Here is a 21,385-nt window from a genome sequence, read left to right on the forward strand (position 1 = left end):
AATTGTGTTAGCTTGGCTTGGAATGTGTGTTGACCAACCAAGAGCATGGCAGGTGCTATATCTTTCAATCAATCAATTGTGGAAACCAAGATGATCAAAGAATTGAACAATAATTCTAGAGGAGTTACACTTGTTTTTCATGGAGAAAGGTCCATTCAGAGAGTTGGATTTCTACCAGTGTGTTGCCAAGTGTTGTAGTGGCTACAACCACCCTCCAAAATTTTTCCTTAGCTTAATTTTGGATCCTCCCTACCAACCATCCCTAGTAGCATGTCTTGCACTATCCATGTACATATGCTTCAGTTTAGTTTCAGTGGCTTACCAGCTTGCAATTTTTAGCTTGTTTTCCTCCCACCCACAGGCTGACATCCTAGACCTTGGTGATTTTTTGGTTACTGTGTTCACCTAGAAAATTGCACAATTCTGGAGGGGAACCAACCTTCTTCTCCGAAATTGTGCAATCCATCTAGGCTTCCTGCTGCTCTCCAAAAATGCAGAACAAAACCAGGCAACCTTCCCTCTGCAAATTACATAATGTAGCCCATAATTGAGCTTGCTCTCAGAAATTGTGCAATTCTAACTAACAGCCAGGGTTTTAGTCTAGAAATTGCGTAATGCCTCAGAGACAACCAAACTTTATAAGTGCAGAAACTGTGCAAAAGTCATTCCTAGGCTTGCAAGTTGTTTCATGTGCTCCCAAGTTGACTGTTTCCCTTTAGGACTGAGCAATTTTGCTTTGCATGCATGAGTTGATTTTCCCAAAAAAACAAAAAAGCATCCCTGGTAATAGAATAGGGCTCTGCTTCTATTCCGGCCACACCTTGATCATCATAAAAAAAAAGGTGGGGGAATAATAGGATCCTTGGGTGAAAACCTCTCTGAGGCGCCCAGGGCAGACAGTGAGGATGAAAACCTCATGGAGGCGCCCTAGATGTCTCTCATAAAATAAATAAATGGAATAAAAAAAGATCCTTGGGTGAAAACCTCTCTGAGGCACCCAGGGCAGATAGTGGAGGTGAAAACCTCATGGAGGCACCCCAGCTGTCTCTCAAGAAAAAAGAAGAAAAAAAGAGAAAAAAAAAAAGAAAAAAAAAAGAAAAAAGAAATAGGCCTAATCTCTGTAAAATTATTGCAGGTTGCAGGGAATACATTGCAGATAAAGAAGGTCACACAAAACAAGGACAGGGGTATGTACCAGGCTACAGGACCTCCTTACAGACACTCCCTCCATGGCCACTCACTTCTCCTAGGATTTGATCACATTGGGGTCCTACAGGAAGTTTCGGGCTTTCTACAGGAAGTTTTGGGGCTTTCTTCAGGAAGTTCTGCATTTCTACAGGAAACATCCAGTGGAGCCTTCGGGTAGGTCAAATTCTATTTTGGAAGGGGATTTGAAGCTTGGAGTCTATTGGTTAGGCCTTTAGCCACCCCTCTCTTCCATACATCACTTGTTCCATCTCTTTCCATCGCCATTGCAACTATCTAGTTATGTGTTCCTATAGTCATGCAAGAAATACTGTTTTCTTCAGATGGACAGAAAATTTTCCAGTGACAAATCAAGCAGTGAAGGGCCGCACACTCTACCTATTCAAGCTCCATCTAGACTCTTCATCAGCGAATTCAACCCTGCTCGTTTAGCCTGCATCCCAGGAGGAGAAGCAGCTAGAGTGCATCCAACAGGAGTCCTGTAGCGGCTGATCCCTTTGGAAGACACACTCTAGAGGTAGGGGCAGCTGAAACCAGCAAAAAGGAAACATGTAAAAAGGATTCTCCTGGATGTGAAGACATCCTCGATGGCTGAAACCAAATACCACCTGTGCATGCAGCGTTGCCAACCAAGGATTAGGTTCTAAAGTTTTGCATACAACATCAACCAATGAAAGAATGAGTTCCAGCACTTGTGCACGAAGCAGCAGCGAGCGAAGCAGTCGTTCCAAGTCCCAAAGCCTGCAGAACACGTCCACGGCCACACAAGTAAGTGTCTAACCTTATTCGTCAAATTGCATAGACTATATTCCGAAAACTGCATGTCTGTGAAATGGTTCAGATTGAATGAATTCGGTGGCCAGTCAACTGGCCGCCCACAATCAGTCGAATGGCTTTGTGGGATCTGAACAGGGCCAGTTACGTTCAAACTTGCAAATGAAATGTGCAGCCAACACATGTGGAGTGTCCAGTCGGGGAAAATCGGCAGATTGGCATTGATGGCGGAGGTTAATGGCAGAGGAAAGGTAATGGCGGTCAGAGACACGCAGAGGAATGATGGCCATGACGTTGGCTAATGGATCAGCCTGACCACCTCACCCCCTCACCATGAATTACAATGTAATTCAAAAATGCTCGGCCGAAGAACTCACGTTAATCGCTGTCATTTACACTTGCAACCATTCTCAGCGAAGTACACTTCCTCCTCCTCCACAGTCTGTTAGCCCAAGCTTTTCGGCCTACTTAAAAATTCTCCCGCGTCCCAGGCTCGTTCAGAAGCTACGTGACACCCTACTGAATCCAGCAAAGCATTCTACAGGAAGAGGCTCTACAAGAAATACAGCATAGCCTTTCAGAGTAGAGAAAATGGATTTTTCTTCGAAAAATTTGGAGTCTCGAAAGAGGTAGGCTCGAAAAACACTCTTCCATGCATGGTGTGTTCCAAAGGTGATGAATTGAACTATATTGAATACGAAAGTTAGAGACAAGTCTGCGTGTGAGTCGAAAATAGTGGTTTGCCTGTGTGTTGCTCGAAATTACTCAGTTGGTTCTACGTCAAAACTCTCCTCCATGGTCCCTGATAAAAAAATTTCTCCTGAAAAATGATGAAGCACCATGAGGGCTAACCTGCATATGAAGTATTTGAATTTTCATAATTTTATGTATGCTAAGGATGAAAATTGAGCTTTGTGCCCTGTCTGTGAAAACTTGATTCTTCCTTTTACATATTGACAAGCGAGTTTTGGGCAGCAAAAGTTTTAGAACCAGGGAATTGGTGCAGGTTAAAAATTTGAACACGCGAGAGATCTTTCCTTGAAGTTCAAGGGAGGAAACCATAAACATAATTCCCCTTTCTGATCAAAGCACAAACCAAAATAGAGTACTCACACCATGCCAGGAGGGTCTATCAGAAAGGAACCCTCAGATTCTAGAAAATTGCGTGAAACTCTCGAGATGGTGAACCTATTCACCCATGCCAATTGGATGATCTTTTGTGACAGAATTCAAGGTCATGATGATGAGATAATAGATGAGTTCTTAATGTCCTTGTAGCCTAAATCAAAGATACTGGCCACTATGAATTTTAGAGGGTTGACCCTAAAGCTTACCCCATAACTCATTAGTTGAGTTACTGATCTGCCATTGGGGATACCTTGGAGCAAAGAGGAGAGGGAATTGGGCCAAAAAGACAAGAAAGAATTCTTACATCCTCTTTAGATCATGAAATACATTACCTATGAGGGGTAGTTCAGTATTGTCTACGGTTATCACTTCTGGTTTCTAAGTGAACTCAGACATGGGATGGATTTACCTCTAGAACAGAAGTTAAGCATACCCTATTTCCTCCTACAATCATTAATTGAGTATGGAAAAAAATTGAATAAAGGGACCACATTGAGGCAGAAGAGGAAGCCAGTGGAAAAGAAACACAGGACAGACCACCACAGAAAGAACCTGAAGAGAAGCGAGGGAAAGGCCAAGTTGCTGAGCCCAAAATTGTGGGAGGAACAAAGGCACAAACACCAAGGGAGAAACGATTGCAGAGTAGAGCAGAGACGACTAAAAAAGTCCAAACCAAGGACGACACAACCAAGGCAACCACACCAAAATTAAAAGGGAAGACACCCATAGCCAAGCAAACTGAAACAGTGAAGACGGTTTCTACAGGAAGCCAGAAAACAGTTTCTATAGGAAGCGAGACAATTGTTTCTACAGGAAGCCAGAAAACAGTTTCTACAGGAAGCCAGAAAACAATCGACACAAGAATTTCTACAGGAAGCATGCAAACAGGGCAACAAAAAGAAAAATCACTTGAGATTTTAGCCATGGAGGCAGCAATTGTGCTGGCTACCCTAAGCACATCTCCAAAGCAAAAAGGGAAGTGAAAGAGGGAGCCTTCCATGTATTTTAGGCCAAGAATGAGCATGCAGATAAAAAATGGCAGACCCCAGCCACCGTCAAAAGAGCCAATCACGATTGTAGACACCCTAGCTACACAGAAGGAGAGGTCTCCCTCAAGGGCATCCATCACCTATGAACGGGGAAGCTCGAAGACATCCACCTGGAGAGAAAGAATGAAAATGTTGGACACAAAGGCCTCTCTATAGGATGCTGAGACTGTTCTACAGGAAACACTGGCTAGGCTAAAAAAATCGAAGAAATGGAAGGAGAGGCAGCTAAATCACCACAGGAGAAAGAAAAGGTGGAGAACATTGTGGAACCTAGCCCCCAGCCCAGCTTGGGCTCCTACAATAACTTCTTAGAGGCTGGAAAGATCATTCCCCAAAAATTCACAGTGCCACTTTTCCTTGCAATAAAAGAAGAGAGAGTAAGGACCCACACTTGGATGAAGATCGCTAAGTCCAAGGGTGTGGCAGATATAGGTCCCCTGGAGGAACAACTAAAAGAGGCGAGAAAGGAATTGGATATGGTACGACATGTGGAAAGCAACCAACGGGCCAAGCTACAGGAAGAAAACGAGTTACTTAAACAACAGCTATAGCTACAAGGAAAGAAGAAGGAAGACAAGCCTCACAAATTGGGAGAACAACAACAAAAGGAGGAGCCCACAACAGACAAAGAAACCCCTGATGAACATCAGAGAAGAGAAGGGATGCATGCTAAAATTGAAACACTAACTAGACAGCTACATGAGAAGGACTTGCAAGCAGGCCAGAAGATACAGTCTCTGAAACAACAGGTACAAGAAAAGGAGGCCCAACTAGCCTGCATGGCCAGCTGGGCAATGGAAGCTTTGTAGTGTAGGTAGCTTGCCAAATCATACACCCTATACCTTAAGGATTAGTGGTTGCAGTTTCAGATTAACACCTTGGCCCAAAGGGGCATCACTCCATTTCAAAATTATCATCAATTTGTGGCTTTACGTGATAGTAGTTCATCAGAGGACAAGGCTAAATTAGCAGAGTTTTATTTGCACAACTTAGCCCTTCCAAACATGAATGCATGGGATCCCAACACTGTGATAGGAGATTTCCAACTTATGGCCATGGCCTCTTGGATGAATCATGAGGAAAAAAGAGTAGCAGAGGTCTGCAGTATTATGAGCAGAGAACTCAGTGAGCCACTAATGATCAGAGCAGAGCTGGATGACCCCTCAGCAGTGATAAGCACCCACCAGCACTTGGCCAACAGCCCTCAGGATTTACCAGAATACATCGAGCAATAGGCTCAAGCTATTGCCCACTTTGAAGACATGGAGAGACTATTGGGGGATAAATGGCTTCATGCCTGCACAAGGTGGTGGAACACACTGCCTCACAGCTTGAAGATAAGAGAATACCACTCTCCCACCAGGATGAGGGAGGCCTTCGCAAGGGTACCTCTCTAAAAACAATTGATGCAAAATCTGCAGGCCAAATGGATCAGCCTGAAATTCACTCCTCCCTTGCTTTTGGGATTTCTAGAAGGAGTTAAGGACGAAGAGGAAAACAGACATTGGGAAGAAGTGGAAAGGAAAGAAGGATTTCACGACTGGGAAGAAGATATCACAACAGAGGCCTGGGACGTGAGGGAGGCAGTCAAAGCTATAAAGGATGATGAGCTAGATTAGTTGCTTAGAGGATGAGCAACCCATTTAGCAGGGGGTGATGATGAGCCCCAAAAATGGGTAACTTATTGGGCTCATTTTTCCTACTGTTCTTCATCAATCCTCCATTTTTCATAGATTATGCATGTTTTTTGAGTATGTTTATGTTATTTGAATGAATAAGGGTGGTCACATTACCAAGGAGGCTAATACGTGGTTATCTCAGGTTTTTTAGACAAATTTTGGAGCAAAGCCAAGCAATTATGAGCCAGGTGGCGGCCAAGCATGAGGGAGAAAGGGTGAGGATTCGTAGGAAGGTTGTCTCTTGCATTAAATGGCCCTTCCTTGAAATCTCCACCCTCAACTCAGAGCTCAGGAGGCCACCAAAACGAATCGTAAAGGCAGCCGAGCAGTTTTTTGAAGAGTGACTATTTACTGGCAGTTTGAACAACCGAGCCCCTTGAGTTAAGGAGGGCTGCTAGGACCCTCGTAGGGCACAAATAGGAAGGCTTCAGCCTTCGTAGTTTACTTTTGGAACTGCTGGCTTTTGCACTATAGTGCTATCATTGTTTCAGCTAATTTTTGTAGCTACTGCTATATAACTTTCTTGTGACATGATTATTTTTTAGGAATGAAGACCAACTTTACCTGGCATCAGTTTTGAGTTTTCTTTAGGAGCCTATAGCTCTTGCGGTTGGGCCCAACCCAAGTTCCAAGGCTTCCTTTATGTAATGTTTTTTTCTTCTTATGCCTTTGCAAAATAATTTCTGTTAAGTTGATTAAAATCTTGCTGGTTATCTAGGTCATTGTTGATGGTTAGAAACACTTTTTATGTTCAGATTGAGTTGATAGGTTATTAACAGGGAAGATATCTAGAAAAAGGCCATCAAGGACCTCTAATCTCACCTCCCCCTCAGTGGGATCATGACCTGGGACAAAGGTAACCTTCCTGCCAACAAAAACACTATCATTGCCTCACCATGCAATCATTAGTGTTCGATTTTTATTTGCAAAAGTTGGTTACATGTTCATATTCTTGATTGCTTCGTTGCATAGTTATTATACATGGTTTCATTTCAAATAAACTTTTGTTCATTCTCTTTACTGTTAGCTAGATCAGATTAGGTTAACATAACTAGGTCTCTAACTTTCCAAGCCTTCGTCGGTTCAATTGGAGAAACAACTTGCAGATCACCCGTACCACTTCTCTATCTACCCATACTCCATCAATCGCATCTGCTCCATCCCCTAACATGGATTCTTGCCTCACGTTTGCCACATGTGCTCACATAACCCTAATCTTTGTGCAACATTGATTCACTCCTCCTTGAAAAAATCCAACCATTTTCATCTCCCCTCAGCTCCATCCACCAAGTCTTGGACCCGCTCACACCCTTATCCTACCTCCATACTCACTTCTCCACCTTTCTCCCTCCATCCACCCTCCAAAATCCCATTTCATAACATCATGTAGAACCCCTGCAGACTTCCTGTAGAAGCTCATAAACGTGGTTTCTTGATAGCCAAACTTTGTGAAACTCTATGGAAGGGTGCTAGGGACCCCTTAGGCCCTCTTTGAACCTTCCCAACTATCTGCAAGCATTTCCTCTCGCCAATCTGCCTCTGCACAGTCAAAACAGTCAAAGCACATGTATGATAATTCTGACAACTTATTCAAAAATACAAAAATATGTTTTTTTCAGATGTTATTATAGAAGTAGCTTAGACACATGCATTTTACTTCCTAGAAGTCAATGGCATCTCTTTCAGTAGCTTGCATCCTCTTTCTTGCATCAATAGGGCTAGCTGGTAAAATTAGGGTTTTCTAGGATTTGCATTTTCTTTTAGCTTTCCAGTTTCTTTCTGCAAGTAGATTAGCCTTCCTTGAGTTAGCTTTCGTCCATCAGTTAAAAAGCTTCTTCTAAGAGCTCATATAAGTTGGCTTAAGCACCTAGCGGACTTGTGCCAGCTGACCAAGTGACAGCCGCGGCAAGAGCTAGTACTTGTGCATACAACACCGTCGCTTCCAAGTTTGTTACGAACTACCGGGTTGATAAGAGTAAAGAAGGGAGTCCCAGGTGTTGCAACATTATTGCTGCAATACTGGAGCCTACCAGTGTGCATTTGGCATTGTGTACATGTTGTGCAGGTGGTGTCGTGTACATGTGATTTTGTGCACATGTTGTCCAGGTGGTGTAGTGTACATGTGGTACTGTGTACATGTACATATGGTATTGTTTTACGTGTGGTATTGTGTGCATGTCATACATGTTCTATCAGGGCATGTGGTATTATGTATGTGCATCATGTAGTCATGGTATTTCATCATGTGTACTCGTTGTGTGGTACTCTATGTAGGTACATGCATTGGGTGATATTTCACATTGAGTATAGATGGATGCATTGTATTTTATACACTAGGTGTAGGTGTATGTGTTGTATGTGAGGTGTAGATGCATGTACTGCATGGTGTGGTGTGACATGTGGTTGTATGTGCGTGATGCACACTATGCGTATGTGCACCTAGTAGAGGAGAAGGCACTAGGTGTTTGCTGGGTGTGGCAACTGATCTGGTGTCTATACAAAAAAACAAAGGCACAAGTAAGGGTCGATGAAGGATAAATATCATCATTTTATTTCAATTTTATTATGCATGTGATTTATGATCATGGTATATGATGATTATATATGATCTATGATTTTGGTTTATGCTGGTTATAGGTGATTTATGATTTTAATCTATGATCGTTGTGTTTTAAGTTCAATTCGACTCTACCTTTTATAATATGTTTATCAAATATTCCCAACTTGATGTGCTGAAATGGGATAAAAAAAGGGGTGCATTGAGTGATGTTCACGGTATTGATTGCTGGTTGAAACCAGAGTATGAGTCGCATAGCATATCATTAGATCCATGGTTTCACTGGGTAATCAGGATTTTCTGTAAGGCCATTCGTTCCAAGAGTGCTCTGGCTCAAACACAATTAACATTTCCAAGATTTCCAATCTGCTTATCCCAAGACTGCTCTGGCTCAAAACAAATTAACATTTCCATTCTACTTATCCTAATTAATGCCAAGTTCATGTCCACGTTGGTGTCAAATATACGCTCCTATCCACTGAACAAGAATGCGTTTATTGGGAATTAACTTTTACCCATTTTATTATAGCTTTTCAGGAGTAGCCTTGGCACTCTTACAGGAAAACATCATACACCATACAGACTTTTGATTATTACTCCTTGGTTCTGCCTTATTTCCGGGCACCAATCTGGCAATCATCGGGATTCTGCATGGTGTTTAAGGATTTCTCTTCTGCAACATATTATTTTTCTGATTGTGCTTTGAGTTTCATTGATATATTTTTCTGATTGTGATTCTGAGTTTTATTGATATTTTGTTTTGATAATTCCTGAATATTAATATAATCATGGGTATCCTATTCATGAGACTGAAACTTAAACCAAAGAAGTGCTGTAGTAAAACTGTCTACCGACATGCATGCTTTATGAAGTACAAAAATGAAGGTAAACGTCTTCTCAAGCAACCTTTTCTCTCGCAAAGTGATGCTAAATGTCTATGTGCTTTTGCATCAACACGGCCTAAGTATTTATATATATCAGCTGCTTGCAACCTCAACCTCAATGGAGATAGAGATAATGTCTAAAGCTAATTGCTTTTAAGATGATTCTCTCCACGAAAAAGCCATTGTAGAGGTATGTTATCCCTATTTCCAAAATTTCTCATGAGAAGAGAATTTTTATCGTTCTGATTTTTTATCGTGCTTACCCAGTTGTGGTTGTTCATTTGATTCTGTGCAAATCTATTTTAATATTGAATAGCTGACGTGAGCTTGCCCCTTATAGCTTTACGTTATGCAAGTTATGCAACTTATCTAGGCAAGTAGATACATTATACATGTGAGGCTTCATACCGTGAGTAAACTGACCCGCTTAATTCTTACCCAGTTGTGGCTGTTTATTTCATCCTGGATACCATCCTTTTTTATTGAATAGGCTATGTGAGCTTGCCCACTTGAACCGGATTTAGTTACAGCACTGATGTACGTGACCTCCGTTACGATGAGAAGGGTGTTAGTAATGATATGTATGACTGTTTACAGGTATGTTTCATTTCTTCCACAAATGATGTATTTGATAAGTACTTAGTGTAGAGTTGGAAAATGGTTTTTTCCCAATTAGCTGTTTAACCATTTTGTGGATGGCCCATGTACAAGTTCAAAAATTTCAGTTTGTAAGTAAAAAAAACTTGTAGTTGTTTGTCACAGACAATTTAACTCTGGTCTGGAATGAGTATGGATGGGACAAGATATTCTGTCTTTTGTGTTAGTTTCAAGTGTTTTTTGTTATTTTTTTAATGTTTGAGATAGTATTACAAGTTTTAAACGTTTTTGTGCACAAGATCGATTCCATTTTCAGCTCTATTCTTGAATATAAGATTGGATCCACTTGAGTATTTTATCTGCCAATCATGGTTTCTTACAGGTTAATGAGTAGAACGTATTTTGATGTATTTGAAATTTGTCTTAAAATAATGCTTTGATTAGTGGTTAAAAAGAGTATGGCATTTCTGCATTGTTTGATTTTTTTGCTTATGGGGTACTGTGTTATATTTGCACTAGGTAATCATGATAGAGGAAAACTTTAGAAATTTGTCATATATTTGAAATTTGAAGTCTCAACGGATAGTCTTAGCAGAGGAAACCACAATTTAATTCATTGAGAATGCCTAGGGCAAGCATTCAAGAGACTATTTTAGATTTTATTTAATTTACAATCTGTGAAATCTATGGTCAAAGAAATAATCATGTTAATGGGAAAAGAGAAAAATTGAAAAACACTTCTTAGCCAACCCACTGATTTTTGCTACTATTAATGTCATGAATGTGAATGGACTCAAAGGCTGGTTTGATAGAGAAACTGCCATTTAGAACACGATAGAACTTATGACAGTATTTACTTGCAATTTGCCCAAGCAGTTACCAGTGATCGAATTAGTCATGGCTTTCAATCTCTCCATATTGATTCTGTGATTCATCAAGTTTTAGTTTTTGCCTTCTTGAAAATGGACTATTATGAGTATGGTTCACTATTCTATTAAATTTGAAAATTTGCATTTGAAAATGCGGTGTTTGACGTTTTAGAAATCTGGTTACTGTAGATTCTAGACGTGTGTTTCAGGGTATTATGCTATTATGTTTGTAACTTTGTAGGATATATTCATATTTTATGATGAAGGCTGACAAATGTTGCTGAATAATATATACCGCGATTATGCATGGGAAATTCTCCTGCATACTGATGCAGATATTGTGCGTCTAATAACCATCTCGGGGTTCCTAATTAATGACCTTAATATAAGACACTGACAAAATGTGTCACGGTACCAAACAGAGACACTTTTGAGTAGGGTATTGGGCCTAAGTCTCTTGATGCTTGCTATTATAAGATTCTTGTAATGCATTTCATTGTTGAGAGTTTCAATGGAAACATGCGGATTATATATGAAGCTTGAAGGATAAGACATTGGCAGAATGTGTCATGGTTCCAAAGAGAGACACTTTCGACTTCGGTATTGGGTCTAAGTCTCTTGATTGCTTGATATAAGATTCTTGTAATGCATGTTATTGTGGGGAGTTTCAATGGAAACACGCGGATTATAAATGAAGATTGCAACCAAAAAGCAATGCTACCTATGATAAATTTATAATATATAACCAGGGGAAAATTAGGTGCAGAAAACTTACTTCAAAATCAATGGCTAAATTTGTTTGAAATTTTGAATGCAGAAGTTTTGTAACTAAGCACGGTTGGCTTTTTAATTATCCCTAAGGAGGTATGAAGTCACATTTCTCATGCTTTAAAAACCTAATATAGTGAGGTCAAGGTTGATGTATCTGGTCCTGCAGAATGGGATTGGGATTGTGCTGTGAATGGCTCAAATGATACTGGCCTGGGAATGACATATTGTGCACCATGCTTTTTAGATATTTTGTTAAACCGCATCATAGATATGTACCTGTCCTATTATCACTCATTGATGATGAATGTAGTGGTTCACCTAAAGTCTGAACTATTTTGTATGATCACCGTGTTTCTATGTTATTTTGTATAAATTATTTGTTATAACTATTTTCAATTTATGTACCCTTTCCTATAACTTGAAAAGGATCATTTTGTGTTGTGAAGACTCAAGATCTTGAATATAATATGTTGGTGACTTGGCAGGCATCAAATATCATTTTTGTGGATCAACCTACTGGAACCGGATTTAGTTACAGCACTGATGTACGTGACCTCCGTTACGATGCGAAGGGTGTTAGTAATGATATGTATGACTGTTTACAGGTATGTTTCATTTCTTCCACAAATGATGTATTTGATAAGTACTTAGTGTAGAGCTGGAAAATGGTTTTTTCCCAATTAGCTGTTTAACCATTTTGTGGATGGCCCATGTACAAGTTCAAAAATTTCAGTTTGTAAGTAAAAAAAACTTGTAGTTGTTTGTCACAGACAATTTAACTCTGGTCTGGAAGAGTATGGATGGGACAAGGTATTCTGTCTTTTGTGTTAGTTTCAAGTGTTTTTTGTTATTTTTTTAATGTTTGAGATAGTATTACAAGTTTTAAACGTTTTTGTGCACAAGATCGATTCCATTTTCAGCCCTATTCTTGAATATAAGATTGGATCCACTTGAGTATTTTATCTGCCAATCATGGTTTCTTACAGGTTAATGAGTAGAACGTATTTTGATGTATTTGAAATTTGTCTTAAAATAATGCTTTGATTAGTGGTTAAAAAGAGTATGGCATTTCTGCATTGTTTGATTTTTTTGCTTATGGGGTACTGTGTTATATTTGCACAAGGTAATCATGATAGAGGAAAACTTTAGAAATTTGTCATATATTTGAAATTTGAAGTCTCAACGGATAGTCTTAGCAGAGGAAACCACAATTTAATTCATTGAGAATGCCTAGGGCAAGCATTCAAGAGACTATTTTAGATTAAATTAAATTTACAATCTGTGAAATCTATGGTCAAAGAAATAATCATGTTAATGGGAAAAGAGAAAAATTGAAAAACACTTCTTAGCCAACCCACTGATTTTTGCTACTATTAATGTCATGAATGTGAATGGACTCAAAGGTTGGTTTGATAGAGAAACTGCCATTTAGAACACGATAGAACTTATGACAGTATTTACTTGCAATTTGCCCAAGCAGTTACCAGTGATCGAATTAGTCATGGCTTTCAATCTCTCCATATTGATTCTGTGACTCATCAAGTTTTAGTTTTTGCCTTCTTGAAAATGGACTATTATGAGTATGGTTCACTATTCTATTAAATTTGAAAATTTGCATTTGAAAATGTGGTGTTTGACGTTTTAGAAATCTGGTTACTGTAGATTCTAGACGTGTGTTTCAACGTATTATGCTATTATGTTTGTAACTTTGTAGGATATATTCATATTTTATGATGAAGGCTGACAAATGTTGCTGAATAATATATACCGCGATTATGCATGGGAAATTCTCCTGCATACTGATGCAGATATTGTGCGTCTAATAACAATCTCGGGGTTCCTAATGAATGACCTTAATATAAGACACTGACAAAATGTGTCACGGTACCAAACAGAGACACTTTTGAGTAGGGTATTGGGCCTAAGTCTCTTGATGCTTGCTATTATAAGATTCTTGTAATGCATTTCATTGTTGAGAGTTTCAATGGAAACATGCGGATTATATATGAAGATTGAAGGATAAGACATTGGCAGAATGTGTCATGGTTCCAAAGAGAGACACTTTCGACTTCGGTATTGGGTCTAAGTCTCTTGATTGCTTGATATAAGATTCTTGTAATGCATGTTATTGTGGGGAGTTTCAATGGAAACACGCGGATTATAAATGAAGATTGCAACCAAAAAACAATGCTACCTATGATAAATTTATAATATATAACCAGGGGAAAATTAGGTGCAGAAAACTTACTTCAAAATCAATGGCTAAATTTGTTTGAAATTTTGAATGCAGAAGTTTTGTAACTAAGCACGGTTGGCTTTTTAATTATCCCGAAGGAGGGAAGAAGTCACATTTCTCATGCTTTAAAAACCTAATATAGTGAGGTCAAGGTTGATGTATCTGGTCCTGCAGAATGGGATTGTGCTGTGAATGGCTCAAATGATACTGGCCTGGGAATGACATATTGTGCACCATGCTTTTTAGATATTTTGTTAAACCGCATCATAGATATGTACTTTTCTGAATTGTATAATATCTGGATTTCTGTCCTATTATCACTCATTGATGATGAATGTAGTGGTTCACCTAAAGTCTGAACTGTTTTGTATGATCACTGTGTTTCTATGTTATTTTGTATAAATTATTTGTTATAACTATTTTCAATTTATGTACCCTTTCCTATAACTTGAAAAGGATCATTTTGTGTTGTGAAGACTCAAGATCTTGAATATAATATGTTGTTGACTTGGCAGGCATCAAATATCATTTTTGTGGATCAACCTACTGGAACCGGATTTAGTTACAACACTGATGTACGTGACCTCCGTTACGATGAGAAGGGTGTTAGTAATGATATGTATGACTTTTTACAGGTATGTTTCATTTCTTCCACAAATGATGTATTTGATAAGTACTTAGTGTAGAGTTGGAAAATGGTTTTTTCCCAATTAGCTGTTTAACCATTTTGTGGATGGCCCATGTACAAGTTCAAAAATTTCAGTTTGTAAGTAAAAAAAACTTGTAGTTGTTTGTCAACGAATGCAGATACTTTAATGAGTTTTGTACAAACTTGTAGTTGCTTGTCAACGAATGCAGACTTCTGACTTTAATAAGTTTTACCAATATCTGCTAGGCATTTTTTGAAAAACACCCAGAGTATGCAAAGAATGACTTCTTTATCACCGGAGAGTCATATGCTGAACACTAGGGTCCACCAAGGAAACAAAGACAATGAGGGTCTTCCAATAAATTTGAAGGTATAGCGTGTCACATTATTTTGCTTTGTTGCGGTTTATTTTTTGTGTTATCTGGCTTATCACATTTGTGCTCGTCTATACGGAGGTCAAAGAGACAACTATAATTGATGGGCATGTGTATCCATTCTATTTTTACGCCGTAAGGCGTTCCCTCTGAGATCAACTTCCTTAATTGCCACCTTGTACTTCTCTGAACCATTCGATCCTATGTTAGACGATCCTATGTTAGACGATTGAAAAGTTATAGATCGTTCGATCGATAATTGCATACATGTATCACTATTTACAGGTATGTTTCATTTCTTCCACAAATGATGTATTTGATAAGTACTTAGTGTAGAGTTGGAAAATGGTTTTTTCCCAATTAGCTGTTTAACCATTTTGTGGATGGCCCATGTACAAGTTCAAAAATTTCAGTTTGTAAGTAAAAAAAACTTGTAGTTGTTTGTCACAGACAATTTAACTCTGGTCTGGAATGAGTATGGATGGGACAAGGTATTCTGTCTTTTGTGTTAGTTTCAAGTGTTTTTTGTTATTTTTTTAATGTTTGAGATAGTATTACAAGTTTTAAACGTTTTTGTGCACAAGATCGATTCCATTTTCAGCCCTATTCTTGAATATAAGATTGGATCCACTTGAGTATTTTATCTGCCAATCATGGTTTCTTATAGGTTAATGAGTAGAACGTATTTTGATGTATTTGAAATTTGTCTTAAAATAATGCTTTGATTAGTGGTTAAAAAGAGTATGGCATTTCTGCATTGTTTGATTTTTTTGCTTATGGGGTACTGTGTTATATTTGCACTAGGTAATCATGATAGAGGAAAACTTTAGAAATTTGTCATATATTTGAAATTTGAAGTCTCAACGGATAGTCTTAGCAGAGGAAACCACAATTTAATTCATTGAGAATGCCTAGGGCAAGCATTCAAGAGACTATTTTAGATTTTATTTAATTTACAATCTGTGAAATCTATGGTCAAAGAAATAATCATGTTAATGGGAAAAGAGAAAAATTGAAAAACACTTCTTAGCCAACCCACTGATTTTTGCTACTATTAATGTCATGAATGTGAATGGACTCAAAGGCTGGTTTGATAGAGAAACTGCCATTTAGAACACGATAGAACTTATGACAGTATTTACTTGCAATTTGCCCAAGCAGTTACCAGTGATCGAATTAGTCATGGCTTTCAATCTCTCCATATTGATTCTGTGATTCATCAAGTTTTAGTTTTTGCCTTCTTGAAAATGGACTATTATGAGTATGGTTCACTATTCTATTAAATTTGAAAATTTGCATTTGAAAATGCGGTGTTTGACGTTTTAGAAATCTGGTTACTGTAGATTCTAGACGTGTGTTTCAGGGTATTATGCTATTATGTTTGTAACTTTGTAGGATATATTCATATTTTATGATGAAGGCTGACAAATGTTGCTGAATAATATATACCGCGATTATGCATGGGAAATTCTCCTGCATACTGATGCAGATATTGTGCGTCTAATAACCATCTCGGGGTTCCTAATGAATGACCTTAATATAAGACACTGACAAAATGTGTCACGGTACCAAACAGAGACACTTTTGAGTAGGGTATTGGGCCTAAGTCTCTTGATGCTTGCTATTATAAGATTCTTGTAATGCATTTCATTGTTGAGAGTTTCAATGGAAACATGCGGATTATATATGAAGATTGAAGGATAAGACATTGGCAGAATGTGTCATGGTTCCAAAGAGAGACACTTTCGACTTCGGTATTGGGTCTAAGTCTCTTGATTGCTTGATATAAGATTCTTGTAATGCATGTTATTGTGGGGAGTTTCAATGGAAACACGCGGATTATAAATGAAGATTGCAGCCAAAAAGCAATGCTACCTATGATAAATTTATAATATATAACCAGGGGAAAATTAGGTGCAGAAAACTTACTTCAAAATCAATGGCTAAATTTGTTTGAAATTTTGAATGCAGAAGTTTTGTAACTAAGCACGGTTGGATTTTTAATTATCCCGAAGGAGGGAAGAAGTCACATTTCTCATGCTTTAAAAACCTAATATAGTGAGGTCAAGGTTGATGTATCTGGTCCTGCAGAATGGGATTGTGCTGTGAATGGCTCAAATGATACTGGCCTGGGAATGACATATTGTGCACCATGCTTTTTAGATATTTTGTTAAACCGCATCATAGATATGTACTTTTCTGAATTGTATAATATCTGGATTTCTGTCCTATTATCACTCATTGATGATGAATGTAGTGGTTCACCTAAAGTCTGAACTGTTTTGTATGATCACCGTGTTTCTATGTTATTTTGTATAAATTATTTGTTATAACTATTTTCAATTTATGTACCCTTTCCTATAACTTGAAAAGGATCATTTTGTGTTGTGAAGACTCAAGATCTTGAATATAATATGTTGGTGACTTGGCAGGCATCAAATATCATTTTTGTGGATCAACCTACTGGAACCGGATTTAGTTACAGCACTGATGTACGTGACCTCCGTTACGATGAGAAGGGTGTTAGTAATGATATGTATGACTTTTTACAGGTATGTTTCATTTCTTCCACAAATGATGTATTTGATAAGTACTTAGTGTAGAGTTGGAAAATGGTTTTTTCCAAATTAGTTGTTTAACCATTTTGTGGATGGCCCATGTACAAGTTCAAAAATTTCAGTTTGTAAGTAAAAAAAACTTGTAGTTGTTTGTCAACGAATGCAGATACTTTAATGAGTTTTGTACAAACTTGTAGTTGCTTGTCAACGAATGCAGACTTCTGACTTTAATAAGTTTTACCGATATCTGCTAGGCATTTTTTGAAAAACACCCCAAGTATGCAAAGAATGACTTCTTTATCACCGGAGAGTCATATGCTGAACACTACATTCCGGCAGTTACAAGCAGGGTCCACCAAGGAAACAAAGACAATGAGGGTCTTCCAATAAATTTTAAGGTATAGCGTGTCACATTATTTTGCTTTGTTGCGATTTATTTTTTGTGTTATCTGGCTTATCACATTTGTGCTCGTCTATATGGAGGTCAAAGAGACAACTATAATTGATGGGCATGTGTATCCATTCTATTTTTACGCCGTAAGGCGTTCCCTCTGAGATCAACTTCCTTAATTGCCACCTTGTACTTCTCTGAACCATTCGATCCTATGTTAGACGATTGAAAAGTTATAGATCGTTCGAACCATTCGATCCTATGTTAGACGATTGAAAAGTTATAGATCGTTCGATCGATAATTGCATACCGTTCGATAAATAATTAGGATAAAAAAAACGTTACAGATTCTTGTAATCGGTGAACAAAACGTTACAAATTACAGAGAATGCAGTTTAAAGTTAGCAGCGATGGGGGTTTCAAGACAATAGCAGCCATCTTTCAGTGCACTTCAGTCCGGTGCATACACACAGAGGAAGAATTCACCGAGGAATTGCTGCTGAAACCCCTGCCAGACCGCAAATTTTTGGCCCACTTCCACTTCACTAACAGCTTGCCTCTCACGAAGATCCATGGCCGCCACCACAAGCTTTTTCCTAAAGCTATTTACCAGCTGGTAAGTACACGATGCCATTTCTGGGTGCCAAGTTTGAAAGATTTGTAAATGAAACACTTCAGAAAAATTGAAATCATTTGAGAGCATGGTATTGTTCGAGCTAAATTATTGTCCATGCAGTGATGCGATACAACAGAGAAAAAAATTGATGAAACCCAGGCCGCTCCCAGGATCCAACTACCAGGATCGTTCTATGGCCATGCATATAAAGCTTGATTCATGGCTTGTAATCTCATGATTACACAACAAACCGAGCTTGTTTGTCATACCAGCTATAAAACCCATAATTGTTAACTCGCAGTGCCATGGAACCCATACTTTATAACCTACGGCATTCTTCTCCAATTCTTAACAGAAACATACAATATGTCATGCGCATACCCACTTACTACATCCATAAGAATTCTTTGGTATCGCGTCGGTTAAGATCTGGCTTATAAACAAAAGCTCAAGGTATATTTATATTGCCTTTACGTTAAACAAAATATGGGCATCAGAACACATGTATTGCTTACCATCTATAATGCGTATATACACTTTTGTTCCCGCACACAATTTCGGTCAACGCATATAGGTAATTCGCCCGCAGTTCAGGTAGCTCAACCCACGGCTCTCTGCATACACTTTTCCCACGGGTTATATGTTCGCCAAGTTCTCCACTTATGCCATCCTTCCACCGTTCTCTGCCTTTAATGGATACGACGAGCCTTCAAAGGTCAACGCAGATGCGTTGATTGCAATCTCTACCAGCATTATATAACGGCGCTGCAAGGATTGATTATGATGGACATGCGCCTCTGCAATCATAAAATCTAACTGCAAGTATACGAATATTCAAAAGGAATTTAAACATGAAATACGCAGAGAATATATTTCCCTTACGCCACGCGCTGTATGTTATCACACCAATTACCACACACTGGCTCGACGATGATTCAACTATGGACTCGAATGTCGTTGTTAACGCAAAGGATAACAATTATAACCTCCAGATTCGCATAGATATATTACCAACACGGAACTTATTCCGATTAATAAATATATTCATGCCAAGGCTATGATTCAACGTTGATGGCTGTAGATATATACGCCCTCCATACAGTGCGCCAGTGAATATACCGCTCAGAGCGTAGGCACAACACACGTCCTCAGCAATTAACCGTGCATACACAGCATTAGAATTTGCTGTCCGCGGCTACTTAATGAAACTACAAGCGCCACCGCAAAATAAGAATCAAAGCACCAGTTACGCCATCAACCATTAGTCTCTTTTCCGTTAAGGGCGCAGATCTTCACGGAATAATAACTGTGTACATTCACCTAATTTCACTGTTGAGACCCGTCAGCATCTATTCGTTCAAGCAATCGATTAACATATGAGCATATAAACCACAGTTGCGTATTAAAATTAGGATCCATCAGCATACATTGATTTCAACATTGTATAAACACAAATTTCACAATCATGTCCATGCAAATCATACTTATATTGACATAAAACAAATATTCACAAGCGTTGTACATTCATGGCCAGATATGCAAATCCATGGCCCTTTTACAAACTGCTGAAGGCTTACAGCCTTGCTGATCAAGCCTGTTCTCAATCAACCTCTCTCACAATCTCTAATGTCTTTTTCTCACAAAAAGCCCTCCTATTTATACAATTTAAAAAAATCATTTAATTAAATGCTCAATCTCTTAAAATCCTCAACAAACCCCTAAATTTCTCAACATCCCTAAAGGATAGGTTTTTATCCCTAAAATCCTTCAATTTATTAAATTTCCTCATATCCTTTTATTAATAAAAAGATATTTACATAAATCCTCACCTTCTCCTATTTAATTCAAATTAATTAATAAAATATTAGAAATCATCACACCCCATATTTACAAATTAATATTATCACACCCCATATTTACAAATGGAGAAAAAGGTCTTGATGCTCCTGCATCAAAAATTTAGTGATTTTGCTTTAAAGAACTTTTTTTTTTGAGAGAGGATCTTGATTCTAACTGGTAAATTTATTATAATTTTATTATCTAACTAATTTAAAGAGTTGTTTTTTGAGATTAAAAAAAAAATCTCATAAAAATTTATTGAAATCACAAAAAATCACAAATACTCAAATTTTTTATTAAAATTACACATTTCTAAAATTTTCCAAAATACCAAACCCTTGTAAAATCCAAAAAAAACAATTGAAATAACACAACTCAAAATTTGTATACAGATTTTTTTTCGTCAAATTTGAATTTCTTATATTTACGCCGTAAGGCGTTCCCTCTGAGAAAGACATCCCTAAAAATCCCTGTTCCTGTTCCTCTATGTGGAAGATGATGTAAAGTGATAGCGTTAAACTTGCAAACAATAGTGGGTAGGTAAATACCTTGTATACAGGGCCAAAGCCTCCCTCTCCAAGCTTCATGTTTTCATGAAAATTATCCGTTGCTTCTGTGAGTGCTTCTAAGGTGAAAATAATTTGCTCATGTTCGATTAGTGTCGCTTCTGGATCATTAACATGTTTTTCTAGATAGAAAAAGAAGAGGCAAATAAGAATCTAATTTCATTAGATAACATAAATATGAATGGGTTGTGTTAAAGAGATGCCTGGTTATAGATTCAATTTTATTTCTACATTCTTGCTCATGTTCTGAGCTTGTGATGTTACTTCTAGCAACTATGATGGATCTCACATAAAATTTTCTGTCAAGCTGTTTTTCTAGAAACAAGTTATAGCAACACCTTCCATGCTTTTCAACAGATTGTGTGCCAAGAGGGCATCCATGCCCTCTTCAGAGGAGTAACAACTAATATTATGTTAAGAGTAGTAAGGGCTGGAGTTCTTGCACTATATGATCAGCTTCAGTGACTAGTTCTGAGTAAGTCGAACAAGTCAATATTGATATGTAGCGGATGCATGGACAGTGTTTGACAAAATGCCTGAACGGGATGTGGTGTCATGGAATACTATGATTGTTGGATATACTAAAAATGGGTATTGTCAGGAGGCATTAAGGCTTTATGGCTGGATGCAATGGACAGCTAT

At 38.1% G+C, this 21,385-nt stretch overlaps 1 protein-coding gene across 2 annotated transcripts; it reads left to right on the top strand.

Annotated features, from left to right (window-relative positions):
• Window positions 1-8,532: 8,532 nt before the first annotated feature.
• LOC149256211 (serine carboxypeptidase-like 47) lies at window positions 8,533-20,244 on the top strand. 2 transcript variants are annotated; one of them, XM_089460687.1, is made up of 5 exons: window positions 8,533-9,874; window positions 12,000-12,119; window positions 14,266-14,385; window positions 17,206-17,325; window positions 17,586-20,244. In XM_089460687.1, exons 1-5 carry the CDS (start codon window positions 9,857-9,859, stop codon window positions 17,733-17,735), a joined length of 528 nt encoding a protein of 175 aa, XP_089316813.1. In that variant the 5' UTR covers window positions 8,533-9,856; the 3' UTR covers window positions 17,736-20,244. The 2 variants fall into 2 exon arrangements, with proteins under 2 accessions (XP_089316813.1, XP_089316814.1); XM_089460688.1 differs by lacking the exon at window positions 8,533-9,874 and adding an exon at window positions 14,646-14,769 and having other exon boundaries at window positions 12,002-12,119.
• Window positions 20,245-21,385: the final 1,141 nt, after the last annotated feature.

The sequence above is a fragment of the Pinus tabuliformis genome, chromosome 7, assembly GCF_031772625.1.
Source record: "Pinus tabuliformis cultivar Carrire ecotype Pingquan chromosome 7, CPIR1, whole genome shotgun sequence".
Lineage (NCBI taxonomy): Eukaryota > Viridiplantae > Streptophyta > Pinopsida > Pinales > Pinaceae > Pinus > Pinus tabuliformis.